At 37.9% G+C, this 20,878-nt stretch overlaps 1 protein-coding gene across 3 annotated transcripts; it reads left to right on the plus strand.

Annotated features, from left to right (window-relative positions):
* Positions 1-1,674: 1,674 nt before the first annotated feature.
* LOC129277743 (phosphatidylinositol N-acetylglucosaminyltransferase subunit C-like) lies at positions 1,675-16,433 on the plus strand. 3 transcript variants are annotated; one of them, XR_010295782.1, is made up of 10 exons: positions 1,676-1,758; positions 5,373-5,477; positions 7,278-7,347; positions 9,120-9,274; positions 10,169-10,281; positions 11,359-11,414; positions 12,619-12,766; positions 13,130-13,296; positions 13,873-14,485; positions 14,573-15,995. XR_010295782.1 is itself a non-coding variant. In XM_054913898.2 (9 exons), the coding sequence occupies exons 2-9, from the start codon at positions 5,381-5,383 to the stop codon at positions 13,913-13,915; spliced, it is 849 nt and encodes a 282-aa protein (XP_054769873.2). In that variant the 5' UTR covers positions 1,675-1,758; positions 5,373-5,380; the 3' UTR covers positions 13,916-16,433. The 3 variants fall into 3 exon arrangements, 1 of the variants encoding a protein (XP_054769873.2); XR_010295783.1 differs by having other exon boundaries at positions 14,577-15,995; XM_054913898.2 differs by having other exon boundaries at positions 1,675-1,758; positions 13,873-16,433.
* The last annotated feature ends 4,445 nt before the right edge of the window (positions 16,434-20,878 follow it).

Consider the following 20,878-nt stretch of genomic DNA (forward strand, 5'->3'; position numbering starts at 1 on the left):
TTCCTCTTTATTTTCACTTCCTTGCCCTTTCCTTATTTCTCCCCTTTTTTGTCTTTTTCCCGTTTGTTTTATTTTCCCGGTGAACTCCACTAGGGGGGGGGGGGGGCAGCTTGCACATCTATTAATATTTAACTTGTCAGAATTGAATAACAATATCCCACACAAGCTAGTACTAGTAGCCTACTTGATTGAATGTAGAAGAAATAATTGGGAGCTTCAAGGCCTAATGATATATTTTTGTAACAACATACCAACCAAATTTTCCGGAGATACTCACCCGTACTCACCACCTTCCCAGAAGGAAAAACCAGTTCCACTGGACCAGTTAGACCAGTAGAATTTTAACTGGTAACTCTGGAAATTGGAACATCGGTTTACTGGTCTAACTGGTCATACTGGTCATACTGGTCCAGTTAAAAATTAAACTGGTCTTGAATTACTGGAAGTTTATACTGGTCTTGTTTCTGGTGATTGTTACTGGTCTTCATACTGGTATCCAATTCAAGCTGGTCTTTATTGGTATTTTCTACTGGTCTGACTGGTCCTCGAACTGGTCGAACTGGTCTTCGTACTGGTCTTACTGGATCAATTTATTACATGCATTTGGTTTGTTATATACCCTGGTCAGTGAAATGTGATGGAAAAGATGGTTAGTAAATTAATCTTTCTGCTGATATATGAAATTACACATTTTCATTGTGAATTAGTTCACACACTTTTTAAGAAAGTTTTTAAACAACAAAGAGTGCTATTGCAAGGATATTCCATTCTAAATCCTGATTTTTCTGTTAAAAATAGGAAATATGCAAATGAGGTAAACCATGTGATCAGCATCATCAGAATTACTGGTATTACTGGTCTTGACCAGTTCAATTTCAAACAATGCATTACTTTAGACCAGTTGACTATATGACGGGAATATATCTTGCTTTGATCTTAATCATAATTAAAGCCAAAAGGAAATAATTATTCTAATGATAATGTTAATACTTGATAAGTATGATAATATTAATAATAATTACAATATCAATAACAATGATAACAGTATTAAGAATGATAACAATGATCATAATAATAATAATAATGATAATGATAATTATAAGAATGATGATAACAATGATAAATGATAACGATAATAACTTTCTCTGAATTGCAAGATTCATTTTCCATAATTCGTCAAATGATCTAACTTGAAATAAAGTCATTTATTGGACCAGTAACACCAGTTTGATGAAAAACAATTAAACTGGTATTACTACTTTGCTTCAACTGGAATGCAATTGTTTGAACTGGTCTCCAGTTGATTCTTACTGGTCCAGTTAAAAATCAACTGGTCCAGTAAACATATACTGAAAACCAGTAAAAATCTACTGGAAACCATTTATTGGACCAGTAACACCAGTTTGATGAAAAACAATTTAACTGGTATTACTACTTTGTTTCAACTGGAATGCAATTGTTGGAACTGGTCTCCAGTTGATTTTTACTGGTCCAGTTAAAAATCAACTGGCCCAGTAAAAATATACTGGAAACCAGTAAAATTATACTGGAAACCAGTAAAAATTCTTACTGGTCTTACTGGTTTTTCCTTCTGGGTTATATTTTATTTATATTTTTGTCAAGAAAGGTCGCATTTTATTTCGATTTTTTTCCCCCTGAATGTTTTCTCGCTGAGGAGACCATAGCATATGGACGGGAGGCCGAGTATGCCGACCGAAAGAGCTGGACTATTTTTCACGTTGTAAATCACTGTCTGCGGTAAGTATGTACTGTGAAAGTAGGTATAGAGAGTTGAAATGTTTCACAATTTGGATGTAATGTAGGTTTAGATTAGAATAGATTAAAAATTCCAATAACTACCACCGCGCAGACCCTACTCAACTGTGATCGCGCAATTGCAATTCAGGCCCACGCTCGAGCAGGGCAGCTTTGCTGAGGCCCCCAGGGATTAGGCCAAGTTGGCACGCGGCTAACCCAGAGAGCTCCAGCCCGCGTAGCGGGCTGGAGCCCAGACGCGCAGTGTACAAACGGGCATTCAGGTGAGAGTACCGTGAAGTTTGGTCAATATCATTTACATAATACATAATTTAAACAGAAATTAAGCACTTACCACGATTGTATGGATGATAGTCTAACGAGTGGCAGTTTCCTGACATCGAGGCACAGACTGGAACCTCAAAAAACGATCAGTTCTGTCGCGGTAGCTCTCCTCTTTCAGAATTCAACACAAAATGGCCGATCGAGACCGAGGCTAGTATAGCACTAGCGCATATAGACTTTGTCAAATTCGCGCATGCGCCCTACACCCTCTCGAACGGCCATTTTGCTATGAATTTTGAAAGAAGGAGAGCCACCGCGACAGAACTGATCGTTTTTTGAGGTTCCAGTCTGTGCCTCGATGTCAGGAAACTGCCACTCGTTAGACTATCATCCATACAATCGTGGTAAGTGCTTAATTTCTGTTTAAATTATGTATTATGTAAATGATATTGACCAAACTTCACGGTACTCTCACCTGAATGCCCGTTTGTACACTGCGCGTCTGGGCTCCAGCCCGCTACGCGGGCTGGAGCTCTCTGGGTTAGCACGCGGCTAGCGGCTGCGCGGGTCCAGGGCTGGCAAAATTGCACTGACTGTGTGAGGCCTAACTTAGCCTTAGGCTTAGCTCGACCGGCGCAAATGCAGTTTCGCACTTGCAGACTTCCAGCAAATTTTCCTCCCAGTAATTGTTTGCAAATGTCATAGCTGATAGCAATTCTCTCGATCACATTTCCCGGGCCGTATTCTGAAAATTGTCTTAAGTCTAAGTAAGAGAAATAATATTCTTGTATAAGTTAACTTGTATGGTAGTGGATCGTATTACCGAACACTTTTCATGAATTCAATCATATCAAGCACATTATTCTCGTAAAATTCACCAAACTTTCACCATAAATACACAATTACCTACAAAATATAAATATGTAAAATTTTTGCCGAAATCGTTTTTCCTTTTTACGATTTTTGCTTCCAATCGGACCCCTCTTCGCATGTGAAATATTTTGGTCACTTGAAAAAGGTATCGTATTACCGAACGCGTGTTTTCTATGGGAAAAGTTGAGAAAACAACAAAATCACTGATGAGTTATTTTGACCAAATTTTATTGTTTTTAGAATATTAAGAGAAATAAGACTTTGAAAATGAGTTTTTGACCATTTTTCATCATCTTTCTATTCAAGTTCTCTTTGGAAGAATGTTGCGAAATTTTGAATGTATGAATTTTTTTCTGATGCGTATGATGCGCGCGTTCGGTAATACAAGGCCGGTCGGTAATACAATCACTCACTATACTAGTTGTAGCCTATCTTTTTTAGACTAGAGACAGAGTTACAATAAAAATTAAAATCCGTTTTCCGAAAATTGTCTTAACTTTTCTTGTAACTTTCACTGAGCGCGTATGATGTCAGAGATATATTGATGCGTGTATATATAATCGGCGCATATTATGTCTGTGCGCAAGATAAAATATCGAGTTACAACTACAAGGTATTCTGAAAATTCTCTTATCTTTGTGTTCTCTTAACTTCCTTGGAAAATACAATAAAATTTACAAGAGGTGGGGGGCTATTGTAACTTATTGTTGCATGCTATATTTGTCCGTCTGCAATAATTATTTCTTGCTGCATCCCGCAAGAACATCATGTTTTACAAAAGGAGACATTCCAAAGAAATAACGACGGATTGGTAGATTTTTCAGCAATTAAAAATGTGTGTTCGAGACGAAGAATCTTTTCAGAGAAAATATATCTTTGAGAAGAGCTAGCCTGGAGGCTTCTGGGGAGTAAAACTTCATCTACTATACGTAGGCTTACTCCCGCATGAAGCCTGGGCCTGGGGATCATTCCTCTCTGAGGCTAGGATTTCCCACGGTTACAGTAGACAAGGCTCCACATTAACTTTTTTTGGTGGTGGCCCGTTCGGGCCACCAAAACCTTCAAATAATTTTTTTTGGTGGCCCGATATTAAAGTTTGGTGGCCCGAAAAATATAAAGAAAAACATTGAAAATTAATAAATGGGTTTAAATGGTTTTTTAACCACTGTCAAAAAAATGAAAGAAAATAATAAAACGGCAAAAAAAAAGTGCGAGAAAATTCCTTCCCTATATTTGCCAAAATGTTGGAAAAATTCACATTTCATATTAATGAAATGCCTTCCCAAAGTATTTACTTTCTCAAGAGTTGTTTAAGAAGTCATTTATAAACAAGAAAGAAAGTAACTGTCTGTTTATTTTTGGCTAGAAAAGACCGGAAAAGGCACAGCTTCGAAAGAAACCAAGTAACAACATACATACAATTCAAATGAACACGTGGGACTGTGATGTACTCACCTATGTGTTTTTATGTGCATTATTTTCATTTGGAAATCGGTCTTTTTGAGTCAAAAGAGAGGTCATGATTCCTCTTTTAAATGCTTGAAAATAATCAGGATACACCAGATTTTGGCAAAAAGGTCTGTAGAAGGGCTTTTCATTGGTGTAAAATGTGACTTTGACTTGGATTTTCACAGTTCTGTGGAAGATTTCTTAGCTGCAACATTTCGTATTGCAGCTCCCTGAGTCTGAATAGACTGCTGACTCACAGCTGCTTGAAGCATGCAAAGCTCACGCCAGCCGGCCGGCGCGGCCGGCTGGATAAAAGCTACTTAATGCTATAGCGGTAGGCCAATTTTGTGTGTGTGTTTGTGTGTAGATCAACAAAAAGGGCGCATGACGAACTGGCTTGCAATTTGAACTGTAGAAAGTTGATAAATGCGTGCAAAATGGGGAGAAAAATTGCGCTATTCTGAAAATTATTGGTTGCCCGATTCGGGCCACCAAAACTTAATATTTTTTCAATAATGGTTGCCCGAGGTGAATTTCTGGTGGCCCCGGGCCACCGCTAATGTCGAGCCTTGCAGTAGATCTAAATCACAGATTGTATAAATCGTTTTGAGCCCAGACTAATGTAAATGGGCCAAAACAATATTTCCCCCCGAATTTGATATTTTTGATTAATTTTTTTCTCAATAAATAGTATGAAATTTAAAGAAATTTAAGAGCACGAGAGTTCACTTACCCAGTCTGTTATGGTCGCCATCTTGAAGTCTTTGTTATCGATACCTAGATACCACACGCGTGTATAGCCGCCAACTTAGATTTAAAAAATACTTGCATTGGCCGAAAATATTATAAATCGTCAAATACTTGCATCGGTCGATAAATATCAAAAATATTGGTTAAACTGCTGATTCGATATTTGCTTTAACTTACAACATAAAAATATATGTGTATTAAAAAAAATATGAATTGGGTCAGGGTTGATATAAATTATTGACTCTCTCTGTTTATATCAGGCATCACCATGGTTACCAGGAAGTGGGCCAAGATCTTGTACAAGGAGCAAGGAGTCCCGGACAACTATGTAGACGATTCCTTCCTAGATGAACTGAAAAAGAATTGTAAGTATGATTCAAATTAGATGCCTGGAAATTCTTGACATTGTAAAGTTGTGCAGGTTTTTGTCTCGCCTGCATAGCAGAGCGAGACTATAGGCGCCGCTTTTCCGACGGCGGCGGCGTCAACATCAAATCTTAACCTAAGGTTAAGTTTTTGAAATTACATCATAACTTAGAAAGTATATGGAGCTAGTTCATGAAACTTGGACATAAGCTTAATCAAGTATTACTGAATATCCTGCCTGAGTTTCAGGTCACATGACCAAGGTCAAAGGTCATTTAGGGTCAATGAACTTAGACCATGTTGGGAGAATTATTTTCAAAATCTTAACCGAAGGTTAAGTTTTTGAAATGACATCATAACTTAGAAAGTATATGGACCTAGTTCATGAAACTTGGGCATAAGGTTAATCAAGTATTAGTGAACATCCTGCCTGAGTTTCAGGTCACGTGACCAAGGTCAAAGGTCATTTAGGGTCAATGAACTTTGGCCAAGTTGGGGGTATTTGTTGAATTACCATCATAACTTTGAAAATTTATGGATCTAGTTCATGAAACTTTGACATTAGGTTAATCAAGTACCACTGAATATCCTGTGCGAGTTTCAGGTCACATGACCATGGTCAATGGTCATTTAAGGTCAATGAACTTTGGCCGTGTTGGGGATATTTGTTAAATTACCATCCTAACTCTGAAAGTTTATGGATCTAGTTCATGAAACTTGGACATTAGGTTAATCAAGTACCACTGAATATCCTGTGCGAGTTTCAGGTCACATGACCATGGTCAATGGTCATTTAAGGTCAATGAACTTTGGCCGTGTTGGGGATATTTGTTAGATTACCATCCTAACTCTGAAAGTTTATGGATCTAGTTCATTAAACTTGGACATAAGAGTAATCAAGTATCACTGAGCATCCTGTACGAGTTTCAGGTCACATGACCATGGTCAAAGGTCATTAAAGGTCAATGAACTTTAGCCGTGTTAGGGGTATTTGTTGAATTACCATCCTAACTCTGAAAGTTTATGGATCTAGTTCATACAACTTGGGATATAAGAGTAATCAAGTATCACTGAACATCCCCTGTGAGTTTCAGGTCACAAAACCAAGGTCAAAGGTCAGTTAAGGTCAATAAACTTAGGCCATGTTGGGGTAATTGTTGAATTGCCATCATAACTTTGAAAGTTTATGGATAGAGTGAATGAAATGTGGACATGGGTGTAGTTGACAAGTCTTAAGTCACCGTTCAAATGTCATTTATGGTAAATGAACGTGGTATCATGTCATTATATGAATGGTGTTTTTGTGAATGATTATTTAATAGTACTTTTCAAAGTTAGCACTGCTGCTATATTAAATCGCGTAATGCAGGCGAGACTGCCAGAGGCGTTCCACTTGTTTTTCCATGCTATTGAATTTAATATTTTACAATTCAAATTACAAGTATTTTTTTTAGTGTTTGAAGTATTGTGCAACAATGATAAGTCAAGGTGGATTACCCCTGTTATACACATGATGTGATTTGGGGGTGTGGTTACTGGTGGTACATGCGCACTGTAGCTTTTAACATATTCAGACAGAGTCGGGCATCGAGATGTGTTGACAATTGGACCAAAAAAATATTTAGAAATGTGTAAATGTCTCAACAGCTATTGGAATTTCACCCCCTGCCAACCCTTTTCCTTGCTTCATCCGTTGCTATCTCAGTCTTTAATGCTGGCAAATGTTTGTGAATTTCATTATCATCAAATAACAAAAAGTATCTTTCTTTATCATTTCTCTTGTCATTTTCTGTCAACAGTACATACAAGAACATATGAATATTGGAATGTTGTTCATGAAACTGGAGTGGTCACACAACAGCTAAGCAGGTACTAAGTTAATTTTTTATGATTAAAAATGAGATTATTTGGAGTATGATAGCTTGAAATTGGGAGGTGGTTATTGTTCAAGTCCGTCAATTTATTTCTAACTATGACCTACACATTTACAGCAGGGTGCTACATAAGCACTTGCCCGATTGCTCGGTGCAAGTAAAAGTTAAGAGTCGGGCCAGTGTTTTGAAGTAAAGAACAAAACTACTTGCCCGAATTGGGCAAGCAAAATTCTCACATTAGAATAACCAAAATTAGGGTCGAATTAATTTGATATTGACCCTAATTTTGGTCATGGCAGGTAGATCAGTTCATGTCAAGAGAGAGAAAAAGGTCAATGGTTTACAAAACCGCAAAACTTTCTTTTGAAGAGGTAAAACTTTTTTTTCAAGGATTTTTCGGGAAAGTGAAATAGATTTTAGGGCAATTATATTCCAACTATTTGAATAATTTACTGGCCCGACTGGGCAAGTGCTTCTAAACAGTTATGTAGCACCCTGATTTACAGTAACAAGTATTTTAATCAAATCAATTCATGCTGTTGGAAAGTAATTTTCCCCCTCTTGCCAGAAAGAAATAAACCAGGGGGTGTTTCACAAAGATTTAAGTATGAGTCACACTTAAATACCAAGTTGCGTATGGTATGAAAGGCTTGACCGCATTGGTCAGATCGTGTCATGAGGACGAGCACTACTGCGTATCTATCAATAGGATCGTGTGTTGCATATCACGTATGCGTCGGTATGTAAGTGCGACTTAAGTCATACTTAAATCTTTGTGAAACACCTCCCAGGAGTTGTTTCACAAAGAGTTGATTATGGCTTAGAGTCATGGTTAAATGCATATGTGGACAAGGCTTGTAACTCGCAATCTTATTGATTACTGCGCATCTTCTTAGCATGATTTGACCAATGCAGTGATGCCACAGTGATACCACATGCAAATGGGAGTTTAAGTACGACTCTAAGGTACACTTTAAAGTGTGACTTAGTCACACTTTTAAGTGTTTCAAGAGGTGTTAAAACTCCTTTTGAAACAACCCGGTGTGCAATGTATTCTTTATGGTTTGCTGATCTGTCCAAACTGTTTTCAATTAAAAAACCAAAATGGTTGTGTGTTTGTATATAACAGCATAGATGTCACAGAGGGTACGCTGCTAATCTAATGGAGGATTGCAAGAAGCTTGTTATCTATTTGGTAATATAACCGAATCAATGACATGCCTTGTAATTATTTGGACATTAGCGTTTGAATGAGCTTGCAACAAGATGTATCAACTGCTTTGCTTCATCTAACATTGATTTTTCCAGTGTGAAATGGGAATAGAAATTTGCAATTGATTATAATTGATTTATTGCAACACCCTCTAAGACAACCTATTGCTTGATTAAAGAGAAATACCAATTTCTGGTAACGACCTGAAAATGAGTTTGAACAGAATCCAATAAAATTACCACCAAAGTGTTTGCATGTATGAATAAAAAATATGTGGCAATTGGCTCTAGAAAACAATGTGTTATTGCTGAGAAATGAGCAAGACAAGCACGGATTTCCATAAAACGTCAGGTATTTTTCCAAGCGATATTAATACACTGTCCCACATATGCCTTTTTGTGTTCTTTGTCATCAAAATTAAGGGTTTTCAGCTAAGATTTCATGATCTCACAAAGATGAGTTGATTTTACCAGCTTTCTCATGAAATAAATGTTGGCTGCAATTACAACTTTCTTTTACCTTATTTGATATTAGCCATCTATGTTTTGTTTCAGCGTGTGCTTGTTTGTCGTGGCCCATATCTTCATGCTGAAGGAGCGGTTGTCCCCATCCTTCCTGCTGTGTGTTGGCGGATTACTCACTGTGTGTGGATATCCAGTGTTTAGGTGGCTAGAGAGGCCAGATGATAATGCCAAAGTTCAAAGGTCTGGTAAGTTGTCTATAATTATTATTATTATTACAGGGGCCGCGGAAGCGGGGAGGGGCTTCAGCCCCCACTTTTTTCCAAAACCGTGTACAAAAACGTAAAAATGACCATATGATTGTGATTTTTTGCATGGTCAGCCCCCCCCCACTTTTGGCTCACTTTGAAAAACGTTCCACGGCCCCTGTATTATTGTTGTATATGGGCCTTGCACTGGCTGAAAATTTAGTAACTTCCCAAGAGTTATTGCTTTAATTTGTCAATTATCACTTGAGGCCTGTGCTATCTTATGTCTTATGTCTTATGAAACAGTGGTTGACCTGCAAGTCTCTCATAATAATGAATGTTGGTGGTGCATATGTATGTGCCTTGCCACTCCAAAACCAACAACAAGTCACCCAAAATTAATTTTGAGATTTTGATTGTGTTTGAAAAGGCGCATACTTAGCTTTAAAATGATAAATAATTTGTCAAAATTGAGCAACCAAAACCCACATGAGCAATCGATTAAATGCAAAAGAAATTCAGTGAGAGCTTAAGACAAATAAAGCGAGAACATGTTTCGAATTTGGAGTTCACTCAAGCACGAGATGTGCTCACTGTACAATCTCTGTGAAACTTTCAAGTAGTCCACAAAAAATAATGTCAAAGAAACTCTTATCTTGTTTTTTATTCAGCTTTACAACTTCAAATTTTTACTGTATATAGAGGAAAAATTACTCTTTCAGATGAGCTAATTTTCTTAATTTTACTTTCCAAAGACCAAAATCTTGTTTTGGCTATTTGCAGAGAACCTTCCCTGGTGACTTATTTTTGGTCAATGGTGTAAATTTAATGGTGTAAGTTTGAACAGTGATTCTGTACTGTCCTGACTCCGTTCTTGTTCTTATCCCCTTTCAGTTTTAGATGACCTACGGTCCAGCTGTATTTTTCTCACATTCTCGTTTGGGATGTCACCGATACTTAAGACCTTGACCGATTCAATCAGTACAGATACCATCCATGCTATGACGGTAAGTTAAATGGTTGGTTTGCTGGGTTCTGTAATTCCCAGTATGTAAAGGGGTAAAAGGTAAAAGACAGTAGTTGCAGCAAACAATTATTTCATGAGAAAGTATTTCAAATCAAGGCTAATTGTCAAAATATTATGATACATCTAGATCTGGTACATTAATGTTAACTAATGTTTGTAAAATCATGAAATCTTAGCTCAAAATCGATAATTCTGATGATCACTAACACAGAAAAGCATATGTGGGACAGTGTATGAATATTGCTTTGAAAAATACCCGACATTTGATTGAATTCCGTGCTTATTTTCCTCATTTCTCAGCAATGACACATTTTTTTCCATAGCTATTTGGCACATATTCTTTATTTATTCATACAAACACTTTGGTGGTCAATTCATTAGATTCTGTTCAAACTCATTTTGAGATTGTTACCACAACTGGTATGTATCTTTAATTAGGCCAGGACTAGGGCCTAGTCAAAAGCATTTAACATGATCCATTCAAATGGCTGTTAACTTTCATATCAGTTATTTCAACCATATGAAGCTATGGGAGAAACCTTTCCCCAAAATTGCTGAAAATTTGCACTTTACAGCCATGAAATGCCCATCTATTTGCTTAGAAGTACCTTAATTTACATGTAGTTGGAAACTACAAAAAATGTGAGTATTCCCTTCAATCTTGACCCTAAAAGATCAATTTCTTTTCATGTTGCAATAAGTATACTAAAGTCAATGTTTACATCTGGGACTTGAATGCCATAATGGGAAAGCAAACACTAATCTGTCAGACTTAAAAATACATTTTATGCCAGTGAATAATGCAAGAATAAGTTATAGAATCAGTGATTTTGAGTTTTTTTATGCCTTTGGGCTCCTCTTCTTGAATTGAGAGAGAGAGAAAAAAAATACCCCTAAATTATTATATTTACCACCTTCAAGATGGATTTGTGGGGCATTATGGGTAAGCAAAAGAGTTCATCTCAAGGTAAATCATTGAATTTTTATTTTACCGATAATGCCCTATAAAGCTGTTACTGTACTATTTTGTCATCAAATTTGATCAATTTTCTTTCAGGTGTTCATGCTACTGGGTAACCTAATCTTCTATGACTATGGCACAACTAAAGTTGTGTGAGTATTTTGGAAACCCATCCAATTTGATTCACTTCAATTTTTTTGTATTAATGCAGTAGTCTAAAGATTGATATTGCAGTGTTTACATTAAAACATAATTTTCATTCAGAGATTGGACATATTTGAAATAATTTGAAATAATTAAGTTGGGGCAATAATAGTAAGATTTTTGATGTAGTTTAAACCAGCTTGAGAATGCAATTACAGGATTTGTATTGAAGAATTCCCATATTGAGATTACAACATATGTTTAGATCTCAGTGGTTTAATTTGCATTTTTAAATTGGGAATTGTAATTAAGTTATTGCAGCAAACTTTGACATGATTATTGTACATTTACCCCAAAAAATGCTTTGAGATATGAGACTTTGGCTAGTAAACAGACATTTCAGAATTGAAATCCATAAATGAAGATTTGTTAGCATTATGCCAAAAATCCACCATCACCCTACAAAGTGAATGGAATCAACGTCAGTTTGGCAGAAATCAACAACTTTTCACTAAAAATGATTTTGGATGTCGCTCATTCTTAATCATTCGTAAATATTAGGAGGATAAACTTTTTGTTGGATACAAGCTTACAAGTGCATGTACATGAAATAAAATAATAGATTTGCTTACTTCATGCCTTAAACTTTGATATCTCTCCAAATTCCACTTTTCTAAAAGGACAGAATTTTAAAGTATAGCAAAAATGGGCCACATTTAAAAGTGCACAGAAAACATCCCAGGACAATGAAAGGGATATTGGGCTTCCAAGGCCAGGACCTTAAATTACCTTAATTAAATTAAGCCTGGATTTATTATGCCTCCTTAAAATCATATGAGCCAGGTAGATTGTAGAATTCCTACTCTCGAGAAGTACATTTGCATGTTTTTGTTAAATGAATTTTATTATCAGAACAGTGAACTTTTCCTTCCGTTATTAACTAGTTTCCATTTTCTTTAATAGTACCATTGTACACCATTACACCAAGTGCTATTGGATCCCAACATCTGACTTTCTTGAAATGTTATATATTTAAAAAGAAATGTTTGTGTGCCTTTCAAAAAAAAAAAAAAAAAATGCTAGAGGCATGTGAGGAAATATGCTGACAAATTCCAACATTTTTCACCTGTAAAAAATAATCCGTATAGGAATGTATATCTTTCTACGTACATGTAATCCATTTTGGTATAATTTTCCTATTTCCTTTACCAGTGCCTCTCAGCATCTGTCGCTGAATGCATCGATCTTCGCTGCAGTGTGTCTTGCATCAAGACTACCAACTACTCTCCATGCTTTTGCCACGGTGATTCTTGCCATGCAGCTCTTTGCCCTCTGGCCCACACTCAGGAAACGATTAAAGGTAATGTGCTTGAGATCTATGCCTCTCCTGCATGTTCAGTGTTGTGCGTTAGGCCGGCATGGAGGACAATTAAATGGCCTTGGCCTTGGAAGGTCTGAAGTCCTTGGCTTTGGACTTGGGCAGTTTGGCCTCATGCATTCACAGTTCATTTATTGAACTGAAGGCAGATCAACTACAAACTTCCATTTGATCAAAGAACTTCCATATGATTGGGACTTACAATTGAGGTGGAATTGTAAGTTTCTTGATACCAGCTAAGACATCTTTTTCTTGTCTTTATAGGCTAAGTTGCATAAAACTGCAATTACATGTATGTTGAAATTGTCTCGTTTCTTCCCTTCTTCCCGCCCCTTCCTCCTACAGAAAGAGGTTCCCAAGACCCAGCCCATCATGACATGGGTTAGTGCCGGCATTGCCTTCATCGCTTTGTACTCCGTGAGAGTTGTCCCTGCCATAGCATTTGGGTTAGCTCACCTGTTTGTAACCTACCTGTGCCCCTTGTGGCTCATTAAATTACAACCATATAAAAAGTAAGTACTGTCTGTTTCTGACATTCTTAATTTATATCTCTTTGAGTAGAGTACCGAAGACATGAAGCCATGATAGCTTTACATACACATGACTTGGCACGAGGCAAAGGCTGGAAAATTGCAGCCTTGGCCCTTGAGGCCAGCCTCAACTATAACCCTGACAAGTGTTCCAGCTAGACCCATTTTAGCACTGGTCACTATTTCACTGCATTACAAAGTTTTTTTCAGGCTGATTTAGCGATCTTAGAGCCAAAAGTGAAGGAACATCAATGTAATAACAATCTGACATTAGCAAATCTTTGAAAATAAACAAATTTTTATCAAATATAAAAGTATTTTATGTAAGTTATCCAAATAAAATATGATTAAAGATGGAAATAGATGCAAGAGCAATTCCTCTTTTCAAGGACTCAGTTTTGAAACACTTTTCATTTGAAATCAGTGGTGGACGGAAGCAGTGTTTTTTATGATGAGGGGTGGTCAGAAATTGTCTTTGCCGGTTGGGCCCGACCATTGCCATCCACTGTAGCTATAACACTGATCCCTGATATTCTTCTTGTCCAATTTCATTTCCAGTAACATCCATGGTCCTTGGGATGAGGCCATTATACATCACTAGTAGGAGAACGTCTGAAGTAACCACATCAAGTCTTTCATCAACTACGGGATACAACTAGGGAGTTTCTTTTTTAATGGGTTAACTCCACAAGAGGAAAATCTGATGCAGCTACCTCAAGCCAGTCAGTAGTAGGATTTCCCTTTCGACAACTACCGAGTGCCATATTGAAGGTATTTACGTTATAAGAAGCAGATCTCGTGCAACTGCGTCAAGTCTTTCATCAAGTATGAATTTCCCTTACAAGTAGGGAGTTCTGAAATGATGGCATTAATACCACTAGGAGTAGATCTGATGGAACTGCATCAGGTCTTTTGTAAAGTACGTACTGCCCTTACAAGTAGAGATTTCCGTATTGAAGGTATTAATATTACTTGCAGGAGATCTGAGCTGACTTCATCTGGGGTCCGTTGCAGAAAGAGTCGCGTTTAAACGCAAGTAAAAAAATCAATGGCAAGTCCCAAATGCGTGCTGTTGATTGGTTGAAAATCAAGTTACGCATGATTTTTAGAGTTGTGATTGATTGCAACTCTTTCTGCAATGGGGCCAGGTGGGTGTTTCATAAAGCTGTTCGTAAGATAAGAACGACTTTAAGAACGACTGGTGATCCTTTCTTTTGGTATAATGGTATACACCATAGGCGATGGTTTAGCGCGTAAGAAAGGATCACCAGTCGTTCTTAAAGTCGCTCTTACCTTACGAACAGCTTTATGAAACGGCCCCCAGGTCTTTCATAGGTATAGAGTTCTTTTACAAATATGAAAGGTGCCTTCTTTCGAGTGCGTAGTTCATACTGAAATGGTCTGTCACTCGAAGGCCTTGTAACATGAAGCTCAGTGAACAATCTGGGGGCTGATTTTTGTGATTGATCATACATGCTTATCAAGACGAGCAATGCAATCAATTGTAGAAATGAGCCCAGTATTCATTACCCAGCCATGGATGTTTTAGGCAACATATGCTGATGTACATGTACGTATGGCAAGCTGTAAGATATAATTCAATTTTACAAATATCAAGAAACAGGAAAAGATGATAGAATGGCTTTCCATATGTAGATCAGCATACACTTGCCTTTTTAATTTTTTTTATTGTATGAAATGTAGTAGCAGTATATAATTATTTATCTGAAGCTGATTGAGTATAGTGCAAATATATCTGCTTTGATGTAAAATCTCCAAGATAATTCGATAACTCAGTCATGGTTTCCCATGAAATTATTATGTCTATTTTGGACAGCTGCATCATGTTCAGCTGTCAACTTGGCCTGCTGGTTCGCGAACATTGATGATTCACTTAGGCACGTCATCAATAATCCCTTATGCGTCGCTACCCGTGGCGACGAAATCTCAAGATCCGGGTCTGATTCCAGATGGAGCGACGAGAGCTTACGCAACCCGACGACCCCCCTTTTCCCATTCATTTTGGGTGACACCCCTTCCTGTTGCATCCTTTTATCTTGCCGACTGCTGATTGGAGCGTCTCGCTGCGTCACAAATTATAATGACGAATCGATATGACTGCTGACAACATCCGGGTTGCGGGAAGCAAACGTGATTGCTATCTAAACCTAGCACATGCATGCCTTTGAAATAGTTTTATTTTTCGCTTTAACTGCGATGAATTATAAAATAAACGATTTTATCATAATAAATGTGACATCAACCAGAAAGCATTAAAAAAAACCCAAAGTACTTGGAAACCACCTGCAAATCGTTAATTTAAAAGACATTGACGTCTTCTCGATTCAAACGCAAGTTATATTAATTTTAGAAATGAGAGCTAATTCAGCTAAAAGTTATGGCCATCGGCTCTTTACACTCTGACGTCGCTTTGCCACGGAGCTTGTATCTCTAATCGATATTATTTTACCATGGTCATCATATTTCTCACCTCGACATCGCTCCCGTGATCATAGATTATTTTCTGATGTACGAGTACTTACCGCCGTCGGCGCTAATTACTCCCTGACATCGCTTACCACCCACGGAGCACATTCTGTAGTCATTGATATTATTATTTTTTTTTTCAATATGTTTTATTGATTTTCAAAGGTTTACAATCATCGAATCAATATACATGTAACAAAAGAAAAAATAAGCAGCAAAAATAAAAATAAATAACAATAATAAGAATAATAAAACATATAAAACACCAAAACATAAATACTGCAGCATAAGATACCAAATAAGCATTACACACAATATATATATATGTACAATAAAAATATACAGTACATGTATAAGAGAATAATAATGCATTGAATAGCATTTTATAAACTTAGTTTGGACATACATGTACATAATTCCACTTAAAAAGCAAAACCCAAAGAAAAGACAATCATTAAAAAAAGAAGAAGACATAAATACTCCCATAAACGTGATAAAGTAAATTTATATGAAGATGGAAATGTACAAAGATGACTGTCAACATACAAATAAACGTTTCTTTGGGGTATAATATCATTTTGAAGCTGCATGAGATCGTAAACTGTGGTAAAAAGAAAAATTGACATAATTAGAAGAAAACAAAAAACAAGCAAAAAAAAAAAAATTGCAAAGCTAACAAACAAGAGCACGCTGGTGAACAAGAGATCACAGCTCAGGGCTTCAAATTAAAAAACAGCCAAGCCAAAAGTGCAAAAAACAAACGCAAACCATGAAACAAGCCAAAATTCACACCAAAATGTTCATGAACAGTGAACCATTTGTTTCCCTACAGTTTGAAACATGAATTAAAAGAAATAGATATTAAATTGGTGTAAAAGTGATGAATTAATGGACCTTACCCACAAAACAGAATAAAAAAGTTGAATGATAAATGTAAATAAATTTTGAACCTTCTCTTGTTCCTTCCATTTCACTTCATCCTTCACATTACACAGGTCAAAGTCCATACTTTTTATCTTTTCCTCTTGGCAGCTGATTTTCATCGTTAGATCACCGATTTGTTTACTGAGAATATTTCCCAGCCGTTCTTCGAAACGTGCTTCAAAGCGTGAGAAAAAATCCAAGAACCACTCAGGGGGTGACTCTTTTCTCTCGTCGTAGCTTAGTTTGTTTCTACTGCGTTAAGCCTCCATATTTGCACCGTCTCGAAACTCTCGATCACGAAGGGGCATACGATCTAACGAGCTACTGCGACTGGGTCTGGGCCGGGGGCTGTACTCTGAAGTACCGCTCAGCTTGGGCTTTTTAGTTGCCGGTGAATTCGATTTACTACTAGGGGTACTTACAAGATTGCGAGAGTCTTTTGTCTGTTCCATCCCTTCTCAATTTAGGCTATAGAATGTCATAAATCACTGTCCAATATGTCCTGGTTTGATCTCCTTAGTTATTACTATGAATTTTGCCTTATTTCGGCTCAGAACGAAAATTTGTCTGTCCTCATGGTTGTATGAAGAGTGCCCTCCAATTGATATTAGTTTTACCTTTGTCATCATATTTCTCACCTCGACATCGCTCCCGTGATCATAGATTTTATTTTGGAGGGGGGGGGTGAAGGCGGTGGACGTGACACCGTTGCTGGAGCTTGAGAGCGGCTCCGCTGAGACGATCGTTGTCCCTTGAAGTCATGGCAACGCTGAGTGGAAAAATTGGCTTGCTTCCTCTGGGTGTGGCGACGTGGGGCCTTCCCATGATGCAAGACTTTTTGTCCCACATTGTACGCCTCAGCCACATTTTTTAGGGTACTCTATATGTTTCCCAAACAACTTCTCATCCAAGGGGGTATCCTGCTACACAAACCCTTGTATTTGGGGTTGACATAGGGCTTAATTTCCGCTCTCCGATACATACTTAACTTATAAGAAGCATGCCCGCTTAAAGTGAGCCCATCAAGGGAAAACTCTTTAATGCATTCAATGTTGACTGGCCTTTTCTCAGACGTTGCTGCTTGTAATTCTTCCAAAATTTCCCCGTAGGGAAGAAGTCCTTGCACAACGTTGTTTTGCAGTTTCTAGAGGCGAACATCGATAGAGCGAGCTCTACCCGAAATAGTTTGCCAAACCTCAGGCTTCAGGGGCATCGCTGGGGGTAAGATATCGCGATGAAATCTTCTCCAAACTCTCTTTCTTGGGCAGGAGAGTAACCGCTTTCGAAAGCCTTTCGGCCAGCTTATCAAATTTGGCAGGGCCAACACTGATGCCAGTGTCATATAGATCAGCATCTTCTCTGATATCAAACTCCTTGGGCTCCAAATCGACGTCTGGGTCGTAGTGGACTACTGGGGTCACTGAAGATCCAACTTCTGACATAACGTCCAGCTCGTTGGGCCCCGCAAGGAGGCTTGATATGTCATCATCACCCCAAGGGGGATGTTGCTGCTGCACAGCGTGCCAAGGGAGGAATTTTTTTAGTGGGTCTCTTCTGAACGACATATTGAACGACATATGGCGTTCAGCTTCAGCTTTGATTGACTCTTTCTTTGCTTTATTGGGTTTGCGAATCTCTTCATCATTTCTTTCTCGCGAGATTTTGGGTAGACACGTGCGAATGGGTCTCGCGAACATGATCGTTGCAGGAGGCAACAAGGTGGTTGTATGTGGTGTTGCGCGATAGTTTCGGAGAAAACGATGCAGCTCTTGTTTCCATGACTTAGCTTCTGCATGTGATGTGCGGAGGACTTTCTTTAGTGTACGCATAAACCGCTCTGCTTCAGACTAAGAAAAACAAGATGGGAGATAATGAAGGTACAAATTGACAAGAAATCAAAAGACCCGGTGCCTATTTCTCGACACTGCCCACTCCGTTGCAACCTTTTCAAAGAAGGCAGCTGGTAGTCTGTCGTACGCTGGACCCTCTGTGACTATCCACATTACAGGCTGGAGGAGTTTCTCTAGTCTCTTTCTGTCTTCAGTCGATTCATTGCCGAAAATCCCCTTTCGCAATCTATAGAGGTGATACAAAGGTAAAGGAAGATAAGTTTGGCAATTCTTAATGCATTAGTCTGGTGTGTAATATTTATCAAACTTAAGCACCTCATACACGGTCCAATAGACCAAATAATTGTCAATTACTTATAAATATAGTGATTGAATACTGATAAAACATATAATATAAAAAAAGAGAAGCACACTGAATTTTCAAGAAAATAATAAGTGCATGAATATAAATCATAGAAAGTATTTTGAACAAGCATGCATAATAGATGTTGATAATGCTGTCTTTCCACAGTTGTGGTTGATAACAATAGATTCGTAATCAAACGTTAATATTTAAAGGCTTGGTCCCACTGCAATTACGGATACAGGGAGAATGTAAAACGGAAAAAGAATCTTGCCATCTGTTGGAAAACGTTATGTATCCGTTGTAAACTCTTTGCATACGTTATTCATACGCTGTATATCCATCGAGCATCCGTCCACTGTGATTTTATTTTTCGCCCATTTTTTCAATTGTCTGGAGTGGATGAAAACCGATGGAGCCACTCCGATATTTTGCTTGTCCACTGTATCCGTTATGAATGTGTTTGGAATCCGTCGGCCAGTAGGACCAGGCCTTTAGTGGTAACGTTTCATGGTAACATTAATTGCAGAATAAAAAATGGGTATCTTACCTACTGTGCTTACTGGAAGGACCAGCACTGCGATGGCTATCTCTGCAAGATAGGGCGCCATGTCAGAGAACTGTATCGCCAATATCTTCAATGCCATTTTGAGGGTTTTCTCCTCTTTGAAGGGCAATTCTCTGACGTGGGCCAGTTCGCCTGCAACTGTCTATGCCTCAAGTCCGAAATGCTGGCATATTATCTGTAAGATGGAGGTAAATCCAATTTTATGAACATGCAATTTTCAATGTCCATCTAGATGATCCAGCATTTGTGAAATTACATATTACGTATTTCGTTTATTTATATCCAAACTGGTAGTTTTCTCAACTTAGCCTTAGATTATTGTAATATATTTTCCCCTTTTTTTGTAACGATCGCAAACTCCTTATTTGTGATATATACATGTTTTGTACATCTATTTCGATATTCATTACCGCCTATGGCAACATTGTCTGATTTGGTTGGTTATTTGATAAATAACTCACGTAGGCTAAATCTTCCATATAAAATACCTGAATTGGAAGATGATTATTGCCTCGATCAACCATACACAGTGGGCGAAGGTGTAATAGTATCTAAACAGTCGGTGGCCTCCGCCCATCGACGATTTTAACAACTTCTTGTTAAAAAAAAAAAATTCTGTCTTATTAATACCCGACAACTGCTGCCTTCACGTATGTCGAAATCGTTATCAGTGTCTCCAAACACCTCGAAGGCCCTCAGTAGCTCCGAGTCTGGGAACCGTACCTATAGGTTGCCGATTATCCTGTCAATAAGTTTGTCATGAACAACATCGCTGTGCATGCCAGGAAGTCAAAGGACTTCACCTCTCGTGGCAATCCACTTGCTGAGACATCGTCTCTCTCTTTAGCCTCTCGATCCAGGCTGGCGATTAATGAATTGAGACTCCTCCTTACTGCCGTGACCGCAGCAAAATGGCTCAACCAGCGGACATTTTTTAGCTCTTTCAGCTTAAAGGAGAATGAAACCCTTGAAACTAGCTGAATCCATATCAAAGAGAAAAATCAAAGAAACATATTGTTGAAAGTTTGAGGAAGATTGAATGAATAGTAAGAAAGTTATGAGCATTTGAATATTGAGATCACTAGTGCCATGTAGATCCTCCCATCGGCAATGCGACCAAGATCTGTGATATCACACACGTACAACTCCCTCATTACTTTAGTACTTATTTCACTTATATTCTCATTTTTTATAGAGTCTATCACAAGGTTAGGTGTTTTCTTTATGAGATGACAAGTACAGAGGTTTCACAACATTATATCATTGATGAACCGTTTGTCATATGATTAGAATGAGCAAAAAGAGATGTTTTGGGGTATATTTTCAGTGTCCGAATGGGAGAGTTGTACGTGTGTGACATCACAGATCTTGGTCGCATTGCCAATGGGAGGA

This window comes from Lytechinus pictus, chromosome 15 (genome assembly GCF_037042905.1).
Source record: "Lytechinus pictus isolate F3 Inbred chromosome 15, Lp3.0, whole genome shotgun sequence".
Lineage (NCBI taxonomy): Eukaryota > Metazoa > Echinodermata > Echinoidea > Temnopleuroida > Toxopneustidae > Lytechinus > Lytechinus pictus.

Bases quoted from the DNA above. Each gene is read 5' to 3' on its own strand.
- LOC129277743 (XM_054913898.2), top strand. From the start codon at position 5,381: ATGGTTACCAGGAAGTGGGCCAAGATCTTGTACAAGGAGCAAGGAGTC. The intron at 7,348-9,119 runs GTACTAAGTTAA...GTTTTGTTTCAG, and splicing joins GTCACACAACAGCTAAGCAG to CGTGTGCTTGTTTGTCGTGG. The intron at 12,767-13,129 runs GTAATGTGCTTG...TTCCTCCTACAG, and splicing joins CACTCAGGAAACGATTAAAG to AAAGAGGTTCCCAAGACCCA.